General features: G+C 43.4%; 1 protein-coding gene across 7 annotated transcripts in view; it reads right to left on the bottom strand.

Annotated features, from left to right (window-relative positions):
- Positions 1-131: 131 nt before the first annotated feature.
- LOC123772094 (uncharacterized) overlaps positions 132-22,405 on the bottom strand; it is a 95,570-nt gene continuing 73,296 nt past the window's right edge. For 4 of the 7 annotated variants that reach the window (XM_045765034.2, XM_069311167.1, XM_069311165.1 and 1 more), the window contains 6 exons: positions 5,996-6,671; positions 5,082-5,238; positions 2,899-3,748; positions 2,635-2,772; positions 1,930-2,046; positions 132-1,451 (listed from right to left, as the gene is read on the bottom strand). In XM_045765034.2, coding sequence (XP_045620990.1) covers positions 1,126-1,451; positions 1,930-2,046; positions 2,635-2,772; positions 2,899-3,748; positions 5,082-5,238; positions 5,996-6,671 — 2,264 coding nt within the window. In that variant the 3' untranslated portion in view covers positions 132-1,125. Of the gene's footprint in view, positions 1,452-1,929; positions 2,047-2,634; positions 2,773-2,898; positions 3,749-5,081; positions 5,239-5,995; positions 6,672-17,803; positions 18,710-22,405 lie in introns of those variants that run through there. The other 3 variants (XM_045765032.2, XM_045765033.2, XM_069311164.1) reach the window with 3 other exon arrangements.

A 22,405-nucleotide genomic window follows, 5' to 3' on the forward strand; every position in this document is an offset into this window, starting at 1 on the left:
GTGTCGGATAATTTAAAACAATTCATGGAAACTAAATTCATTTATAATTATCTATTAAAAGTTTGATCCTTAGTCCTATATAAGGCAGCTATCAATTGCATTTGTTAGTAGGATATGAATAAAAAACTAAAGACATTTGAAACATTTTACTATCAATTAAAGGGTTTGGGTATGGCTTGTTTGCACTGAGGTGAGCAGGGGCCTGTAGGTCCCTGTCAACCCTGAGATCTGGCATAGTACTGCCGCCCAGAGTGACACAAACACTTGGTACAATAGACTGCAGCCAATACACTTGCATGTAACAACTGATTACCAGTTGAATTTGTACACTTGAGATATTTGGTGAGGTGGGCGGCAGGTCTGAGGAAGAGGGGGGAAACTGCGTCACCCTGAGCGGGTGTATATCACTGTCAGCAATTGTCGACTCTTGCACACTTTGTATGCAGAGCATCAGGGGAGCCACAGTAACATTTAGTCACCTTTATAAGGATCATTTAGTCAAAAAAAAAAAAAAATGGCATACATACACAATACATAATCAAGATAAGACATTTACAACAAGGTTTGATAACAATAACACCAACAACCAGGTGGGTGATGCTATATACACCAGTGAGTGCAACACAAATATGGTGGCTAGCACCATGTTGAGCAGTGTGCATCCACCAGCATAATCGAGTCCTACCCAGCAACTCTCGGAAAACAAAGAGTCGCTAGATGAACCACTATCACAGTTTGGTGACCTGCCAAAGACTGACGGCTAGTCCAGGCATACATCACCTTCAGTACAACACTTCCTGGTGCAGCCTGGATTCCATGCTGGCCACCTTATAAAATAATTTAGCTAATAAAATTTTCTTTAAAATTAAGAATAACTAGATATCCTTATCTCCAACATCACCGGTAATGAAAATGTACATAGAGAAACTTGACATAAATGCCAAGTTACATCTCATAAAAATAAAACATGAAAATATGTACTAGTTTTCTCATGATAACAAGTATGACGATGAAGAATGAGAGTGGTGGTGAAAGTGGGCAACAGTTGAGGCAAAGAGCCTCCTGTCCAGCCCACAGCTGAGGTATGGCTTGTACTCTCCTGGGATTGTCTGTATGAGGTGCACATCAGGGCTTGCCAGAGACCACCGTGTGGGCCCCTGCCATCAGTCCGGTAACTGCTGCTGGAGCAGACACTACAACCACAGGTTTCACTAGTCCACCTAGACCACTAGCAAGGGAAGTGGTATACTGCGTTGATACCAGTGGCACACTGGTTGCACTGCCTCCCATGTTAGCAGTTTTTATACCCTTATTGCTTACTGTTGTGACAGTTCCTGGCACACCAGCCCGCTGTGGCTGGGATACCACCAAGGGTGTAACTATTGGAGGGCCTAGTCCTGACACAAGCGTTCCCATGCTACCGCCGAGACCAGACACCAACTGTGTGATGCCTGCCAATGAAAAAAAAAAATTATGTATTTAGGAATAAATTATTAAATTTCAAAACCAAATCAATTGCATTTATTTAATTTATGATAACTAATATTTCTAGATCAAAGTATGATTTTAAACCTCAAGTGTCAGGCAATGCTTAATAAGCTTCAAAATTTAATACTGCAATTGTCATATCTTACACAGGATAACTTCCCTCGTTACAAAATATCTTCCTACTTGTACACCATGATTACTTTCATTAGATCTCATCACTAGCTGCTTTATTAACAGAAGATGGGTTTAATATATTCAACAGGTTTCAATTAAGTGTACAGTATTTAATAATTTTATAAAAATCATTTGTTAAGAATAAATAATTTGGCAAAGTTGTAACATGTCTGTTAATAAAGAAATCAGATGTCTGAAGTTTTTATTCGTTAATTAGTAAACTAGTTATGATCCTTTAACTATTTAAGGTTACAAACAAAAACGCACCATTGGCATGCGTTATGGGCAGATATGAAGATAAGAGAGAGGATGTAGCTGCTTGTGTCACCTTCACTGTAGGAGCTCCTCCTACACTCAAGTTCAGAGGAACCGTTCCATTGGTGCCTATAAGTAGAAGCATATGTACTCATTATTAAACAAGGTTTACAGAATTGTGTTATGTAACATTTACAGGTGGATTTTGTATAAAGATGATAACTAGGAAGGATTGAACACAATAGCAAATGGTCCATCAATCCTAAAGTAATGGACTCATTTTCAAAAGGATGGCATATCTTAGCAACTTGAAAAATACCATCCTTATTAATCGGTCAACATTAACAAAATTTTCTAGGATCTATCTTTCTAAATGAAAAGCTGCAATTTACTTATATTTAGTGAAGATCATGGGTACAAAGCAGGTCTTCAATGAGAATAAGAAAAATAACCTTTGAAGATTGAAAAATGTCTAATTTGCCTTGTTTCACGGGATTAGCAAAACCGCTTTGTTTCAACTAATCCTTTAGATTACACAAATATTGATTCTTTAATCATTTTGTCTAGCAAATGCAATGTAAAAATCTAAATCTTTACGGAATACAGGTCCAGTATATATCGTTCCCTGAAGTCTAAGTTAGCATGGCTATATAGCCCTGTGAACTGTAGCCTTTTTATAAACACAATATTCCACATTATTCTATAACAGTAACTGACCTTGTGCATGAGATAGTGAGCGGGCAGTTGGAACTGCCAAGTGTAGTGCAGATACACCATTTTTGTTAAGAGCAACCATCATTGGAGCTGCACTAGTTTTCACATCGTCAGAATTCTCTCCCCTCTCGAGTCCTTCTGCTGAAGGTTCAAAATTGTTTGATAAACTGCATGGGTTGCAATTTGACATATGATACTCATTCTCTAACAAATGTAATGGCTTTTATATATTATTCAAATAAAAAATGTACTATAATATTAACCTACCTGGATGTGCAAGTGTGATTGTGAGTGGCTTGGTACCATTTGGTGCATGGTCCGCAGGCAACAATTTATAACCCTCTGGAGTGATAACCTGGATGGCTGGCTGACCTAATAGTCCACCTGGTGCACCATTTAGTTGCATCCCACCTGCCACTAGTTGTGCTGGCAGATGGATCCCTGTGCTTCCCATTATAGGCAAGTGCTCACTATGTACACTTGTTATTGTTTCCCGTGTTAAGGTAGGTGCCACAGTACTAATATCTGAGGATGGCCATGTGTCTTCTTCACTACTAGTAGTATATGTGGCTGATGTATAGTGTGGTGATGCTTGACGCGAGCCCCACTCACTACTGTTGTGTGGAGATCGTCCCTGTGAAATTATCTGCTGTGCCCGAGGTGACACTCTTGAAGAGTCAACAATACTGGTTGACAGATTTAATGGCTGGTTTGGGTCTACAAAATGTTCTCTTAAAGGTACCAACCCTGAAGTACCAATACTGTTACTCCCATCATTATTTATGGTTGCAAAAGTGGCGGTGCCGCGAGAAGGCTCGGCATGCAGACGTGGCGTGTGTGTGCATGGTACATTAACCGAGGTGGCTTGCGTGCCAGCATCCCTAGGAGAATCATCTTCCAAGTCTGGTTGTTCTGAAGCAGTGGTGGTCGACTTTGTCTCCTTGTCTCGATGCTGTTCTAGAGATGCCATGTCTGGGAGTAAGGCATTAAAGTCAATATGGTCCCATCGTGCTGACAACTCTTTCTTCAGTGCTGACAACTTTTGTTGGTGAGCTATCTTCTCCCTTGCTAAGCGTTCCATCTCGTGCTCATATTCACGCTCTTTTCTTTTTAACGTCTGTCAATGACAAAGTTTCACCATTAAAGATTTTTTAACTACCAAATTCCTTGAGATCATGGAATTACAGTATATATATATATAAACAAATTATCTAAAACCACATGCTCTTTGATTGCATGTAAAGATATGAAGTCCTATATTAGATCTTGAAAATACTGTACAAACCAGTTATGATGTGAAAAAAAAAATCCTTGAAACTATACACATTATACTTAAAAGTATTCGCAAGCACGAAAAAAAAAATACTAAAAAGTTGAAAATAAAATTATTAAATTTAATTTGGATACCAAACCTGGCAACTTTAGAAATGGTTAAGCTCAATCCCAAACAAATCTTGATGGATGTTTGGTGATGAAATAAAGGATTTAGAGGTTTTAAAATGCTAAGAGCAAACCAGAGTATTTATATATATCCCATGTTTAAATATTAACTTATTTCTTTGCATCTTTGATAAAGTCGATCCAATTGAATGGACGTTAGTTAGGTTAATCTAGAAAATTACTGAATAATTGAGAAAAAAAATTTAAGAGGCCTAAATTTACTAACAATACTCGAAATAGAAGACATGTACTGTACTTGCAAGTAAAAAAAGATACATAAAATTAAAAAGACAAGATTTCCATATAAATACTGTATAGGAGTTATTTAATAGTGTCAAATAAGCAGCTAAGGGTATTCTTACTATATGACCACTATTTTGTAAATGAAACTTATGACACAACCTATTAAATTAAAAATAATATAAATTGAATGATTACAGGAAAGTTTTGACCATTAAAACCTGCACTTCAATACATAAATACTGGTACTGTATAGGTAAAGTAAGGATTTAGTCGATTATTGTGTTACATTTTTTATGTATTTCTTGTGAATGACATTTTTCAGAGTACATTTTCAGTGATACGACAAACATAAGTTTGTTGGACTTTTTTTTTAATTAGAAATTATTGGCAATTTAATATCTGATTTGACATTTATTTATATGTAGGCCTATAATTTCTATACAAATTTACAACATTATGGGTGAGCCACATTTTAGTGGTACAAAAATAATGTAAGCCTATCTTGCTTTTATGAAACGAGTTTGTTGCCTTTCATGTTCAGCAGTTTTGATAGTTATTCAAATAATATCCCACCATGATATTGTATTTCTTTTTACAAAATACATATTTAATGCAATTAGAGAAGTACAGAGGATTAATTAGCATTAGACCGATGATGGCTCTTTTGTGTGCCAACAGAGTTAATTATTCGGTTCTCTGGTATTCAATAATGTTTGTTTACTTGTTAACTACTGTACGGTAGTGCCATAATATGTAGCAGTACCCACCTGGATGTGTCTATGGGCAGCCTTTAGTATAGTCTGGTTGGATATCTTCTTGTCATCCATGGAAGGCAGCTGTCTGCGTAAAGTTTCAAAACACTCCTTAAGGTGTGCCCGACGGTTCTTCTCCAGCTTATTGTGCACCTCCCGTGACGGCGTACTCCTGGAGAAAACGTGTTTAATCATCAGTTTCACTTTGTTGTTGTTGTTGTCATAGATTCAGCTACTCGGAACAAGTTTCAAGTAGCACGGGCTATGGTGAGCCCATAACTTACCTGGCACAGGAGCGGGGCAAGAAGCACGGGCTATGGTGAGCCCATAACTTGCCTGGCACAGGAGTGGGGCAAGAAGCACGGGCTATGGTTAGCCTGCAGTTTCACTTCTCGCCAACTGTACCAATGTGTCATCTCTATCATTCATTTTACTTCTCACATTCCATAATTTATACTTTATTTTATTTCTATCCACCATGATTTATGTTTTTTTCTCAAACTATAATATTTATGCAATAACAAAACTAAATTTCCAACTAATATTAATCATATTACAGTAATTAGAGCTTAATATTGTATCCCAGATCAGTAGCTTACTTAATTAAATATTAAATACTGAGCTTGGGGTTACTTGAAGTCAGTTTTGTAGGTTGTGTTCATATATTATTGTGTGAGAGGTTGTGGGGTATATGTACAGTGTGGGGTATATGTATTGTGGGGTATATGTACAGTGTGGGGTATATGTACAGTGTGGGGTATATGTACAGTGTGGGGTATATGTATTGTGGGGTATATGTACAGTGTGGGGTATATGTACAGTGTGGGGTATATGTACAGTGTGGGGTATATGTACAGTGTGGGGTATATGTACAGTGTGGGGTATATGTACAGTGTGGGGTATAATGGGAGTGACATGAGGTAACTCACCCCGAGCGCTTCTTATCGTCCTTGAAGGCGGGGTCCTCCGGGGAGTAGAGGCCGTGATGAGTGAAGTTGTGAGAGGAGGGAGAAAGGGAGAGGGACTTGCTCAGTCCGTTGGGCCGCGTGAGGCCATTGGTGAGATGAGGCTGAAAGGCGTCGTGAGAGAGGCGGGTGAGAGCAGGGTCTGAGGCGGGGCCAGAGGTGGCGGATGACGGCGGGGAAGAGGAGGAGGACGAAGAGTCGTGACGGAAGGCGCTGAGTAACCCAAGCGGCGAGGCAGCGCTGCCCCGAGGGGTCACTGTCAGGTGCGGAGGGGAGGACGCAGGTGAACCTGGATATGACAAACATGTCCTTGGCGACGTCTGCTGTTGTGCCCCCTGCTGCCCACACCCCACACTCACACCCCTCACTCCCCCCGCCATGGGCGGGGTCAACGCCGGAACCCGCCGCTGCTGGCCTATCTCCTCGCGGGCGTGGCCAGGGCTTGAGGGCGCAGTGCGAGTGGCGGGGGGCGGAGTGGTGGAGGCCACACCGCCATGGTTGTTGGTGTGGTGGTGGTGGTGGTGATAGTGGTGGTGGGTGGTGTTGGTGGGTGCACTTCTACTGTAGGTGTCAGGCGCCCTGCGGAACACCACCTCTCTCTTGGCCGCCTCGTCTGTGACACCCTCCTCACCACCCTCATCTGTAACACCAACAATAAACATTAATTTACCATCAACACACATCTCCACTTCTACACAACATAGAATTAAAAGAAAATTACAATATCTGAATGCTGTATACACTATAATCACAAAAATATTAGCGAGTAAAATACATATGAGGAATATGAAAACATTTAGCGTTATAATTATTCGTAACGCCCGGCAAACTAAAGTTCAGTTATTGTTCAGTATACGGTAAACCCGGGGGTCCTATACGATAAATTGCATAAATCGTAGCCCGCAGCTCTCTACCTATTGAGCCACGAACACCCTTAAAATGAAAAGTGACGGTGGCTCAGTAGACAGGTAGAGCTGCGGGGCTACGGTGTATGTGGTTGGTAGTTCCAGGCTCTCATTGTCCAGGTGAATGAAATGTTGTTATCCATCATATGGCAGTTAGCAATCACATTATAATATTTATTAATAATAATAATTAACATATATATATACTATATACACACACACACTTTGTATAAACTCCAATGCTCTCCAAGGCGAATTAACAAATACCAGGATGAACCAGTCACACTAGCTAAAATAGAACCATAATATCAATAGACAATCTGAAACTAATAACAGATTGTGAGACAAGAAGTGCTCATTGCCAAGTAATCTGTAGTAACGAGGTCATTAGCACCTCTATACTAATGCTTACACCTCACATTAGAGTTGGCTTATAAATCTCAGATGGAAGAGCCATGATGCATGAAATAGATCACTTCAACCTAACAAGAGCACAAAGAACCTCACACACTAGTTAAACATAAGACAAAGTTAGAGAAGAGTCAGAGGTATGCCACCAGACTAGTACCAGAACCGAGAGGTATGAACTACGAGGAAAAGCTACGGGAGCTAAACCTCACGTCCCTGGAAGACAGACGAGTAAGGGGAGACATGATAACTGCCTACAAAATTCTCAGGTGAATTGACAGGGTGGACAAAGACACACTCTTTAGCACGGGTGGGACACGATCAAGGGGACACAAGTGGAAACTAAGTACCCAAATGAGCCACAGACACATTAGAAAGAATTGTTTCAGTATCAGAGTAATTAACAAATTGAATGCATTAAGCAGTGATGTGATGGAGGCAGACTCCATACACGGTTTCAAATGTAGATTTAATAAGACTCAAGAATCTATACACCAGTTTATTGATAGTTGAGAGGCGGGACCAAAGAGCCAAAGCTCAACCCCCCACAAGCACAACTAGAGGAGTACTAGTAGAGCGCTACTACTGACAAACAACAGGGTGTAATGGTACCCACTAGCAACTACCAAACCTTCTTAACAAGTGTTGGGTGCCCAATGTAAGGTTATTGTAAGGTGGTGTCAAGTAGCAATAGCATTAAAGGGCGGCCACTGCTAGTGTAAAGTCAGGTGGCTAGAGGCAGCCCAGGTCAGCTGGAAGTGAACAAAACAAGTGGTTGTGTGTAGTGGGTGGCGGTGCGGGGCTCCACTCATGTAACAAGTGGCAACGTCGGAGAGTAAATACCAGAGTCCAGCTCTCACGCCTCGCTCCACACGTAGGCCACAGCCAACCTCCTCTCTTCCCTCTCAACCCCTTTACTCCATACCTTATCTACTGTTACATTTAACCCCTTTTATTAACACTTGTTTTCAATGCACTACATTTGATGACAGCCACGTGATGGTAGTGGCAAACAAGATCATTCTGGGCCGCTTATTGCCTAACTTCCAAAGTACATCTTCATACTTTGTTCCAGTTGATTGACAGTTGAGAGGCGGGACCAATGAGCCAAACCTCAACCCCCCGCAAGCATCGTGTTTATAAATACCTAATACAAAACATTACACCAACCTGACCTACATATAGTCATTGTGTCAGCACATGTCTATGGCATGCGCCAGCTGTCCGCTTGGTAATTACTTTCATTAGGAAAACAGCGACGTTTAACCTTGCAATGTTCCTTCGTCAAAACACGTCATTTAAGAGGTGTGATGTGGCCCGCAGAGCACTTCAGTCAGCAGACCAGGTGGTGGGAGGGGGGGGGGTAGGAGGAAGAGAGGAGGTGTATGAGGGAGAATGGAGGAGAGGAGTAGAAGAGGAAAAGATAATGGGACATAGTATTTTTTGAGAGTTAATGAGGTGTAAATGGTGTAAGGGAGTACGAGTAGTAGGTCGCAAGGGGATATTGCAAGCAAAACAATGGAAGGGAGAAGTAGATCGTTAAAGGGGTTAAAGGGGTAGGTGGGGGGGGGGTTAGAATAGGTGGAGAGGGGGGGGAGAAGATTGTGAGTAGGTGGTGAGGAAGGGAGGGGGGGAGAAGATTGTGAGTAGGTGGTGAGGAAGGGAGGGGGGGAGGGATAGTAGATGGTGAGGGGGGAGGAGGTAGTGGGGGAGAGAGGAGAGGGTGGAGCCATGCGCGCGCACGTGGTGGCGCTGGTGGCCAGTTTACGTAACATCACACGTGGCTGCTGCCATAACGGACCCCCCTCTCCTCCCCCCACTAAAAACGTGCTGGCTCACCGCACCTGTGTGTTAGTTAGTGACGGAGGCCCTCGCACCCTCCCACCCACCTCTCCCCTAGCCTAGTGAGCTGCTCCACTTCTACACCACCACCCGTATGCTAAGTCTTACAAACACGCGCCCCCACCTACACTTCACTATTATGTATACTTTACAGTGAGCCATCCTTCACACCGCATCATACACATTAGCACCAGCCAAATTATGACCGCACATGGCGAGTGTGTGGGCGCGGCCAGGGACACCAACATGGTATGGAGCGGCAACACTGCCATGCGGCCATATTGTATTTGGCAGACGTACAAGTGCACGAGTGAGACACCACCGCCACACGCCACCAACATAATGATACACACACACACACACACACACACACACACACACACACACACACACACACACACACACACACACACACACACACACACACACACACACACACAAAAGCATCATAATTTCTAGACAAGAATGGCTTAGCATAACCTTTGGAACCTTTCCCAAACGGGACAGTCCCCTCACCAACCAACTTTAGTTGGTAGGAGTAAAGTGAGGTGGTGGTGTAGCGCAGGCGAGCGTACGTGCTGCCTTAGGCGGCGGGCTTACTGGGGTAGGTCGCTTGGTCCTCACCTTTACCTGCTGAAGGTTCATATCAGAGTGAGAGCGCTTCACAACCCTGCCCATAGGACCTTGCCCACCGACCGCACCTCACTCCAAATGAATGAGTTTTATGTCCTTGCGTGACTAAGCCTGCTGCTGTGCCGTGATGACCTGCCATTACTTATATACTGTGTCAATGAACTCTCACGAGACATGTCCTCAGGTGAGTAAGTATCCACTAGGAAAATAAGTCAAATTTCAAACGTTTTCGTGTTTCACATTATTAAGAAATGTCAAAGAAATTCTGTACTTGATAATGTGGCGGAACACGAAAACGTTCGGAATTTTAGTTTCATTTTCCTAGTGGATACTTACGCATTACCGAATCACTGTTTTTTGTATTATTATTATTGCATATGTTAAGGTGTGGGGACGTGGGGGTGTTACTTCTTCCTCCCCTCAAGGTTGGTATGCTGAGATGACCTCTTTTCTCACCAACTCCCCCCCCTCGCCTCTTCCCCTCTCCGGAGAATGGTTTTCAACAAAGCCCCAACCATTCATCAGCTACATAAAATGTGTAGTCATATTTCTAACCTTAGAGTTAGGTTTACCATCTCGACTTGATAAGGCTGTGGTCCACACAGGATTTATCCCCTGGGTCAGAAGAGGGGCTTCACAAGCCACACGCCTGACTGCCCTCCATGTCGTCTCAGTACACAATAGTCATGCCTCTCGCCCCCACCCGTCCTCAACTACACCCAGGGAAAGTTTCTGGGTGTCCATGTCCCACGGGGAGGTGTTGCGAGAACAGAAAAGCTGTCTAAACCGGCCGCGTACTCAACAGTGCCAGTCTGTGGCTCAGACGTGCCTCCTGGCATGCAAGATAATAAATACTGTGTCTGAGGGTTTGCGTCCGTGTGTACTCGTGCCACAGTGGGTTACGTTGTCACCTCACAACCAAGGATCAATGGTTCGATCCCCGGACGGGGCAGAGACGGTCAGGTACATTTTTACCTAGCAATAAATAGGAACCCGAGATCCAGGCAAGTGTTGTGGATAAGTGTGGGAAGGTGATGTGTAGTAGGCCTCGGGGGAGCTCAATAAACCTAACTTGAGGCTTCCTCTCCTGGAGCGTGGGACGCCCAGGGCTGAACCACCAGCCTCGTGTGGAAGTTAGTTGGTGGTGCGGACGTGAAGGTCAACTGTTGTGGTCAGTGTGGGGTAATCATCTGTATCAGTTGAGGCATGACGTCAAGTGCTTCCTTTGAAAACATGTGTTACTGCAGTGCCTTTACCTGGTAACACCTGTGAGACGCAGGTGTTGAACATATATTCATCCACATCTTTCCCCGACACTATTTACCCCCATATAAGTAAAATTATTCATACACCAATATTCCTAGGCTGCAAGTGCTCCAACAACACATTACTACACACGCACCACGCCAACATTTTTATACACAAATTCACCCCCAAAATTCTACGTAAACACGAATGCTAAAAGTTGTACACGAACGTGAACACCAACAAAGATACAGGCACGAGTGATCCATGAAGTAATCCACGCCTCTCTCACCATTCACAAACATTATGAAATATTTAAAATATTATCTCTCCGTCTCCACTCCCTTCCTCTCCCCCCCCCCTCTCTCACTTGCTTACGCACTCCCTACCCCTCCCCCCACTCTCCCCCTTCCCCCCACACAAGCCTGCCCCCTTGCCCACACTCCTGGCAACACTGAACAGACCCATCATTATTTTAGCTTCAACAAAAGGAAAACAGTTTTGTAGACCAACAGGAATAGTGATCAATCAACAGGGAAAGAACAAACTTAGTTGAATATCATTTAGCCGTCAGGGCCCTGAAAAGGTTCTATTTCAAAGATTATTTAAAAAGTATTTGTGATTATGTAAAGTTAAAACTTTAAACAGTGTTTCACTATCCAATCTCAAAATAAAATAAACTAGCCTACAAGTGTTGCAAGTGTTAATCGCATTTTAAGGCTGAGAACCTCAAAACCAAGAGGAAAGTGTCTATGAACAAGTGTAAAAACGCCCGCCTCAAGTTTTACAAGTGTAAAAATGTTTACATTTTTATATATGATCATACAGAAAATGTTGTGTATCAGTATCAGAAAACGTAGTATATATGTCGTACCTAGTAGCCAGAACGCACTTGTCGGCCTACTATGTAAGGCCCGATTTGCCTAATAAGCCAAGTTTTCCTGAATTAATACATTTTCTCTAAATTTTTTCTTATGAAATGATAAAGCTACCCATTTCATTATGTATGAGGTCAATTTTAATTTATTGGAGTTCAAATTAACGTAGATATATGACCGAACCTATCTTTATAGGTTAGGTTAGGTAGCCGAAAAAGTTAGGTTAGGTTAGGTAGTCGAAAAAACATTAATTCATGAAAACTTGGCATATTAGGCAAATCGGGCCTTGCATAGTAGGCTGAGAAGTGCGTTCTGGCTACTAGGTACGACATAAATATAAATTATATATATATATATATATATATATATATATATATATATATATATATATATATATATATATATATATATATATATATATATATATATACACAGTATATAAATCAGTATATAAAAAATGTTTACATTTTTACAAGTGTAAAAATGCCCAATTCAGAGCAATTCATTATAAAGCATCTTGACTTAGCACTTTCCCTTATTACTGTATATAGTAAATTTTGCATTCTGACTTATTAGACTAATAAGATTTATATCTTCTCTTGAAGAGCACTTTGCAGGTTTTCTCCAAGGTAACCACAACACTTAACAGCTTTATATAAAACAGTGTAATTAATTATTACAATTATCACATGAGAACTACAAGGCCGAAACATTTAACAGTAGTCTTTATAATATTAACACATACACGAAGACATTTGGAGGCAATTTATTTAAAGTCACTGAATATATACATTGGCACAAAATACATTTGTAATGTTTATTAATGCTAACCTTCACCAACTGGCCAGACTATTAAATATATATAAATTATAACATTGGTTAGATTTTATTTTAAGACTGTGATATTGGCCAAATACAGCCTCAGGCTCTGTACAAATAATCTACAAGTACAATGATGTCGACTTACATTGTACAATACAGTACAATGATGTCGACTTACATTGTACAATACAGTACAATGATGTCGACTTACATTGTACAATACAGTACAATGATGTCGACTTACATTGTACAATACAGTACAATGATGTCGACTTACATTGTACAATACAGTACAATGATGTCGACTTACATTGTACAATACAGTACATACCGCGATTAATACATCTTCACCCAAATTTCAAGCAGATTATCTTATTATTACACACAGAAATCACAATAGCGTGATGCATCAAGTGAAGGCAGCGTCTGGGATGCTCTTGGACGCTGGTTCGAATCCTCTTCACGGCCCTTGTGGATTTGTTCAGAGTATCTTGTGTTAAAGTTAATTAATTCAGATAACGGAACAATTGGTTATCTAGTAAGACTTTTGGGATTGCAAATGACAAATACTATCCTGAACATTCCCAGAGTGTGTGGGGGAAAGTTTGCTAGTCATTCAAGACTAAATCACGGTCATGATAGTGATTTAAAAATGATAAATAAAATGTAAAAATGATATGGTAAAGTGAGACCCTCCCCAATGCCTAGTACGTACTGTCTCAAGATTAAATTTTTTTAGTAGTACTCAACATAGTCACTTGAGGGCGACGTTACACAGTTTTTAATAGTAAGCTGTTCTGTATGATCATATATAAATGTCAGTACAAAGCAGTCTCAAAACAATGTGTAAAGTATTTGTTTTTCAAACCGGTAAAGGAGACCACTGTGCTACAGATGACAAGTCAAGCGTGGCTGCGGGCCGGGCTTGGGGGCTGAACAACTCCCACAACCCCGTCCAGGGACTAACCTGGTCACCAGGGGCCAGATTCACGAAAGTACTTACGGAAGCACTTACGAACCTGTACATCTTTTCTCAGTCTGTGGCGGCTTTGTTTTCAATTATTAAACAGTTAATGAGCTCCGAAGCACCAGGAGGATATTTATAAAAATAACAACAGTCGAATGGGAAGTTTTCATGCTTGTAAACTGTTTAATAAATGTAACCAAAGGCGTCAAAGATTGAGGAAAGATGTACACGTTCGTAAGTGCTTGCGTAACTGCTTTCGTGAACCTGGTGACCAGGTTAGTACTTTCCCCCACGCACACACACTGGGAATGTTCAGGATAGTATTTTGTATTTACAATCCCAAAAGTCTTACTGGATAATTAATTCAGATTACGGAACAATTGGTTAACTTTTAACATAAGATACTCTGAACAAATCCACAAGGGCCGTGACGAGGATTCGAACCTGCGTCCAAGAGCATCCCAGACGCTGCCTTCACTTCACTCCAGACCACCACCACTCGTTCCTCCTCCACCTGGAGCTCTGCCTACCCTCACCCCACAGCTTCTCACATATCTAGAACTCTGCTTTTTCCCCACTCCCGGAGTGTTGCTCTCCTCATTGTGTGAGCTATCACTCCATGGTCACATCAAATGCCTCTGCAAAGTCTGTGTGTATACTACATCTGTTTTTCTTCTAATGTATCAATAATTTTGTCATAGTGGTCGAGTAACAGCGAGGAATTATCTTCCCGCACTAAATCCATGTTGTCCTGGGTTGTGGAGGTCATTGGTCTTCATAAAACTTAAAATCTGACACCTGATCACTCTCAAAAATATTAGTGCGACTAGTCCATAATTCTTAGCCACTGCTTTGCCGCCTCCCTTGTGTAGAGGAGCTATATCAGCTGATTTAAGTGCTCCTGGTGCCCTCCCCGTGCCCAAGCTTTTTCTCCACGCTACACTGAGTGCCTGTGCTACTGGCACTTGTATTTCTTTATAAATATTGAATTCCTGGACCCGGGACCGAGTGCTGTCAATTTAGCCTTACAAACCTGCAGACTTCGTGTTGATATCACTTATATTTTCAAGGGGTTTGAATATGGTGCATACAGAAGCTGTCCGGATCTTCTACTGTCATGCTGTTTATTAGTCTGCTAAACATGTCCTCGTATTATTTTTTTAGGATTTCACTCATTTCTCTGTCGTGTTGTATATGAACCTTCAATTATAAGTAGTGTACTGTATAGGTCCAATATTGACGGATTAGAAAACAATGTAAAAGGTCGCTGGAGGCCTGGGGTCACGAGGCAAGATACAAGCACTTCTCTGTGAGCAAGATAAACACACTAAAGGATTACCTGAAGTCTCTTCATTTTCGGTACATGTAAGGTTGGGACACCAATGTTCCTCTCCACAACCACAACCCTCCACATGATTGGAGGGTTGTGGTTGGTTGGTTGATCAAGTTTAAGCCACCCCAAGATGTGGCACGGGCATGAATAGCCCGTAACCAAATAAGTCAGGGTATGGATGGCGAAGAAGGGGGAACGGGAGAGGGGGTGGCATAGTAGCAGCAGATCTCATAAGTGACTCAAAAGCGGGTGCGACATTCTACGGGCTCACCATAGCCAGTGCTACATGGACACTTCGTTCTGAGTAGCTAAATCTGAAACAACAACAACAACAAGAACAAGTGTGCGACAAGTACACCAAACATGTCAAGATTAAGAGGCGTAACCCAGGAGCTGAATCTATTCCCAACCACAACTATGAGAATATTTCTTGACACGTTCACGGGAGACATCTCCCGTCACGCAGGGTGCAGGCGCACCTCCACAGATCTCCAGTATCAGCTCCTGATACTGGTGATGGCTCAAAAGGGCCACCACTTACGGGCTATTCATGCCCGTGCCACCTTTTGGGTGGCTTAATCTTCATCAATCATTCTTTTAACACGTTCTCCAACACGCCGCGTTACTTGGAAACAGCCACTTGGCCTGGACGGTAGAGCAACGGTCTCGCTTCTTGCAGGTCAACGTTCAATCCCCCGACCGTCCAGGTGGTTGGGCACCATTCCTCTCCCCCGGTCCCATCCCAAATCCTTATCCTGACCCCTTCCCAGTGCTATATAGCCGTAATGGCTTTGCGCTTTCCCTTGATAGTTTCCTTCCCTTCTCTCTCCTAAAAAAATATTAGCATGATTTTTTTTACTTTGAAAAACAATCCAAAATAACATCTCACCAAGTTTCCTTCCAGCAATAGCCTACCATATATCACAAATTAATGTAAAAGTACGTTTTAATCGAATTAAAACAAAATATATCAATTTAGCTGAACTAGGAGCGCAAGTGTAACCTTATTTATATTACAAATATTGTATATATTTAATATTGTGTATATTATTTAAAGCCTGGTTTAACTTTTCCATATTGCGAACTTTGTTATTATTACACACAAAATAAACTCACTAACTGGCATTTAATTCTATTAAATAGTAAGGTGTAAATAATAGTGAAGTTGGACGATGTCCCCACCAAACAGCCGTCCACACTGTACCATGAAATATACGCACCCTTTTGTAAATTTATAATTACAAACTAATACTAAAGACAGTGTACATGGAACCTTATCATCCCATGCGATACAAAATTATATTACAAATAATGTGCAAAACTGAGAATTTCTTTTAAGTGCGTATTGCTTTACAAGTACAGTCCACGTTAGTGGTAAAATGCTAACACACTTTAGTTGTTGTTTCAGATTTAGCTACTCAGAACCAAGTGTCCATGTAGCACGGGCTATGGTGAGCCCGTCACGCTTTAGTTAAAGGGGACAAGTTATATAGTGACCGCAACAACTGTTACAAAGTATTTAAGGAAACCCTTTTGTACAGGATGATGATGATCAGGTTACAGCCCCGCTCCTGTGCCAGGTAAGTCCACTACGGGCTCACCATAGCCCGTGCTACTTGGAACTTTTTGTTCCCAGTAGCTGAATCTATAACAACAACAACAACAACGTACAGGATGATATTGACCCTGGTCAGTAACCTCGCTTATTTATTTTGAAATATAATTCCGCGTTCGTCTCTTTATGTGTTATCCATCAAATGCAATTTTAATCCACCAAGATTGTCGCCTCAAAATAATAACTATAAAATAAACCCTCCGCCGACATGGGAGGACCAATGTGGTGTGCAGGGTAAGAGGGCCCCGGTAGCCAGAAGCCACCAAGGACGGAGACCAAGTCCATTCCATCCAGCAGTCGACCCCACACATTCATAAACTTTTATATGCTGTTCATTCAAAACGGGAATTATATTATCATATTGTGCATACATATATAGGTATAGGTTAAGTTAGGTGTTTAGGTTCTGTTGGCGATTATTTGTAGTACGTGGGTGAAGCATTTATAGCGTTGTGATTCGAACAAAATTCGTCAGTGAAACACTTGTTCCGGATATGTTCGAACGTCAGCAGTTGTGAGTCGTGTGTAAACCGCTTTTCATTCATAAACAGGGGGTTTGGCGGGTGGATGGAATGAACTTAGGGGCTTTGTTTGGAGGACGGGCTGCAGAGACACCCATATTACCTGTCTACCCAGGTAGACGCTAGCAACTGTTCCACGTAAGAATTCCTAGTTCCTGTACAATCTGAATAAGTGCCAGTTATCCTGGCACACTTGTGGGTCACACTAGCTCATTGATAAATAATCAGCAGACAAATTAGGAGCTGACAATGACGACTGGGAGTTACAGGTCACTACTCACAAGTACAGCAACAGCCTGTTGGACCAAACTCCCAAGTCAAGCCTGGCCCCGGGCGGTGCTTGGGCAGTACAAGAAATCCCAGAACCCATACGGGCCTGCCGGCCGCTCCAAGCAACAGACTGTTGGATCAAGTTATCACAAGTGGAGTCTGGTCCCAGGCCGGGCTCGGGGGAGTACAACAACTCCCGAAACCCTCTCCAGGTATGTTCCAGGTACAATCCAAGTGCGGGTACCACCTGAGAGTGTTGCAAGGACTGTGTAAGGTGATCACCACAGGGGACGCTAGGGGCACTGGCCCATTACAAGCAGACGTCTTGCTTACCGTCAGCCAAATAATTATAGATCCACTTCTTCTTGGGGGGATGAGTCCACTTCTCGGGCGGGTCGAGTTGCTTGAGTCCCATGTTGAGGGTGAGGGGGGAGAGGCGGGTGTGGGGCGGGTGTGGGGCGGGAGTGCTCACACTACACACCTTCACCACGGTCCGTTCTCTACACAACACTACACAAAAGTCATTACAAACACCTACACTAGCCTCACTTCATAACCAGTTGCGGCTTTTGTGTATATTGCACATTGTGAGTAAATTGGAAGCGGAGGGCGGGATTGTGTGTGGTGGGGTCAGCAGTGCGTGGGTCTCCATGGGTGAGGAGGAGAGAGCGGCACACCCCGCCACACTGCATGCCACATAGCTACACACTGTGGGATCACGCGACCTTGACGGCCCGCCGCCCTCACCACCAAACGGGTTCACTTGGCCTCCACAACAACTGGTGGTGGTGGGGAGCACACTGGCAGAGTCGCACCATCAACGCTCCCCTGAGTCACGTCCTCACGCTGCTGCTGCTGCTGGAGTGGGCGGAAGGCGGGGCGAGGGTGTACCGGACCACCCCCTCCACTACACCTCAGTAACCACTCACACTAGACACGCTCAACACCCAGTGTGTTTAGGCAACCCCGGGGCGACGGAGAGGTGCATCCTCCTCCGGCGCCCGACAGTCACTGTCTCGTGAGGGCCCGTGAACCCGACCTCCTCCTGGCAACCTGCTGCTGCTGCTACTACTACTACTCCCTCAGCCTTGTCTCCTTCTCTCACCACCTGCCTCTCTTCCCTCCCCTCACGCCCCGCGGCCCTGCACCAACACTTGCTCTATGTATTGACACCATCATGACCTGTACTATGCAGCACCCGACCCACAAATGCACCTCGACACCATAGTGTAGCACACTGGACTGGCTACCTGGATAGAAATACTTCCCATCAGGGGACTGGAAGACTGTTAACCTCATCGAGGTCCCGTAGGTCAATGACTGGCCTCTAGGATACAACCCACCATTGCTACTTAGTACCTTTACATGAGTATTATCACTGGCAAACCAATAATAACGAAAACCTATGTTTCGAAACCAATCTTAAACCACTTGGTACTATAATCCAAACACTAACCGAGTCCCTAGCAGTCAAGATACTTTAGGGTTGGGGAGTCATTATTGCGATCGAAGACGTTACATATGGCATACCTGGATCTGGGAGATCTTCCACTCCCCAAGCCTAGCCTTAACCGTGAACCTCTGATGTTCATACATTGTTCTCAGAGTGTTCCTTCTGTATGGCACCTCTACTCTTCATCGTGTCTATTCTGCATTCCCTGTCATATCTTTCCCCCAGTATGTTGTTGTTTTACTGTGCAAATTGTGTACCTGACCCTTCAGTTTCTTCCATGTATAAATTATGTGATGCCTCTTATTTCCTATCCAGACAGTACAGTTTGAGACGACCAAAAGTACATTCTCTTGCAGGCGATGAGTCACAATAACGTGGCAGAAGTATGTTGACCAGACCACACACTAGAAGGTGAAGGGACGACGACGTTTCGGTCCGTCCTGGACCATTCTCAAGTCGATTGTGAATGACTTGAGAATGTCATTGAGTACCCAAGTCGACAATCGACTTGAGAATGGTCCAGGACGGACCGAAACGTCGTCGTCCCTTCATATTACCGACTTTCCGGCTTTGCCAATATACAGAACGCCACCTCTCTTATTGTCATGAATACATTTTTTAACTGTCTCAAAACTGAGCTTCAGAGACAGAATTTGAATAATCTAATGTATAACATTATAATAATGTTATACTTAGTCTATGCAAATATTGTTTTATTTATGCTACAAGTTTTGTTCATACAAATCTCGCCACTCTTATGTTAGCCATACGTTTATTGTTCCACTGTACGGATACAGTGAGTACAGCCACAACTGTAATGGCTTGTATACATGTGCGACCCACGCTACTGTATCATCACACACTGCTGTACTCACTGTACACTAGTGCGACCCACGCTACTGTAGCATCACACACTGCTGTACTCACTGTACGGATACAGTGAGTACAGCCACAACTGTAATGGCTTGTATACATGTGCGACCCACGCTACTGTATCATCACACTGCTGTACTCACTGTACACTAGTGCGACCCACGCTACTGTAGCATCACACACTGCTGTACTCACTGTACACTAGTGCGACCCACGCTACTGTATCATCACACACTGCTGTACTCACTGTACACTAGTGCGACCCACGCTACTGTAGCATCACACACTGCTGTACTCACTGTACGGATACAGTGAGTACAGCCACAACTGTAATGGCTTGTATACATGTGCGACCCACGCTACTGTATCATCACACACTGCTGTACTCACTGTACGGATACAGTGAGTACAGCCACAACTGTAATGGCTTGTATACATGTGCGACCCACGCTACTGTATCATCACACACTGCTGTACTCACTGTACGGATCCAGTGAGTACAGCCACAACTGTAATGGCTTGTATACATGTGCGACCCACGCTACTGTATCATCACACACTGCTGTACTCACTGTACGGATACAGTGAGTACAGCCACAACTGTAATGGCTTGTATACATGTGCGACCCACGCTACTGTATCATCACACACTGCTGTACTCACTGTACGGATACAGTGAGTACAGCCACAACTGTAATGGCTTGTATACATGTGCGACCCACGCTACTGTATCATCACACACTGCTGTACTCACTGTACGGATACAGTGAGTACAGCCACAACTGTAATGGCTTGTATACATGTGCGACCCACGCTACTGTATCATCACACACTGCTGTACTCACTGTACGGATCCAGTGAGTACAGCCACAACTGTAATGGCTTGTATACATGTGCGACCCACGCTACTGTATCATCACACACTGCTGTACTCACTGTACGGATACAGTGAGTACAGCCACAACTGTAATGGCTTGTATACATGTGCGACCCACGCTACTGTATCATCACACACTGCTGTACTCACTGTACGGAAACAGTGAGTACAGCCACAACTGTAATGGCTTGTATACATGTGCGACCCACGCTACTGTATCATCACACACTGCTGTACTCACTGTACACTAGTGCGACCCACGCTACTGTAGCATCACACACTGCTGTACTCACTGTACGGATACAGTGAGTACAGCCACAACTGTAATGGCTTGTATACATGTGCGACCCACGCTACTGTATCATCACACACTGCTGTACTCACTGTACACTAGTGCGACCCACGCTACTGTAGCATCACACACTGCTGTACTCACTGTACGGATACAGTGAGTACAGCCACAACTGTAATGGCTTGTATACATGTGCGACCCACGCTACTGTATCATCACACACTGCTGTACTCACTGTACACTAGTGCGACCCACGCTACTGTAGCATCACACACTGCTGTACTCACTGTACGGATACAGTGAGTACAGCCACAACTGTAATGGCTTGTATACATGTGCGACCCACGCTACTGTATCATCACACACTGCTGTACTCACTGTACACTAGTGCGACCCACGCTACTGTAGCATCACACACTGCTGTACTCACTGTACGGATACAGTGAGTACAGCCACAACTGTAATGGCTTGTATACATGTGCGACCCACGCTACTGTATCATCACACACTGCTGTACTCACTGTACACTAGTGCGACCCACGCTACTGTAGCATCACACACTGCTGTACTCACTGTACGGATACAGTGAGTACAGCCACAACTGTAATGGCTTGTATACATGTGCGACCCACGCTACTGTATCATCACACACTGCTGTACTCACTGTACGGATACAGTGAGTACAGCCACAACTGTAATGGCTTGTATACATGTGCGACCCACGCTACTGTATCATCACACACTGCTGTACTCACTGTACACTAGTGCGACCCACGCTACTGTAGCATCACACACTGCTGTACTCACTGTACGGATACAGTGAGTACAGCCACAACTGTAATGGCTTGTATACATGTGCGACCCACGCTACTGTATCATCACACACTGCTGTACTCACTGTACGGATACAGTGAGTACAGCCACAACTGTAATGGCTTGTATACATGTGCGACCCACGCTACTGTATCATCACACACTGCTGTACTCACTGTACGGATACAGTGAGTACAGCCACAACTGTAATGGCTTGTATACATGTGCGACCCACGCTACTGTATCATCACACACTGCTGTACTCACTGTACGGATACAGTGAGTACAGCCACAACTGTAATGGCTTGTATACATGTGCGACCCACGCTACTGTATCATCACACACTGCTGTACTCACTGTACGGATACAGTGAGTACAGCCACAACTGTAATGGCTTGTATACATGTGCGACCCACGCTACTGTATCATCACACACTGCTGTACTCACTGTACGGATACAGTGAGTACAGCCACAACTGTAATGGCTTGTATACATGTGCGACCCACGCTACTGTATCATCACACACTGCTGTACTCACTGTACGGATACAGTGAGTACAGCCACAACTGTAATGGCTTGTATACATGTGCGACCCACGCTACTGTATCATCACACACTGCTGTAC

The sequence above is a fragment of the Procambarus clarkii genome, chromosome 69, assembly GCF_040958095.1.
Source record: "Procambarus clarkii isolate CNS0578487 chromosome 69, FALCON_Pclarkii_2.0, whole genome shotgun sequence".
NCBI classification, from domain to species: domain Eukaryota; kingdom Metazoa; phylum Arthropoda; class Malacostraca; order Decapoda; family Cambaridae; genus Procambarus; species Procambarus clarkii.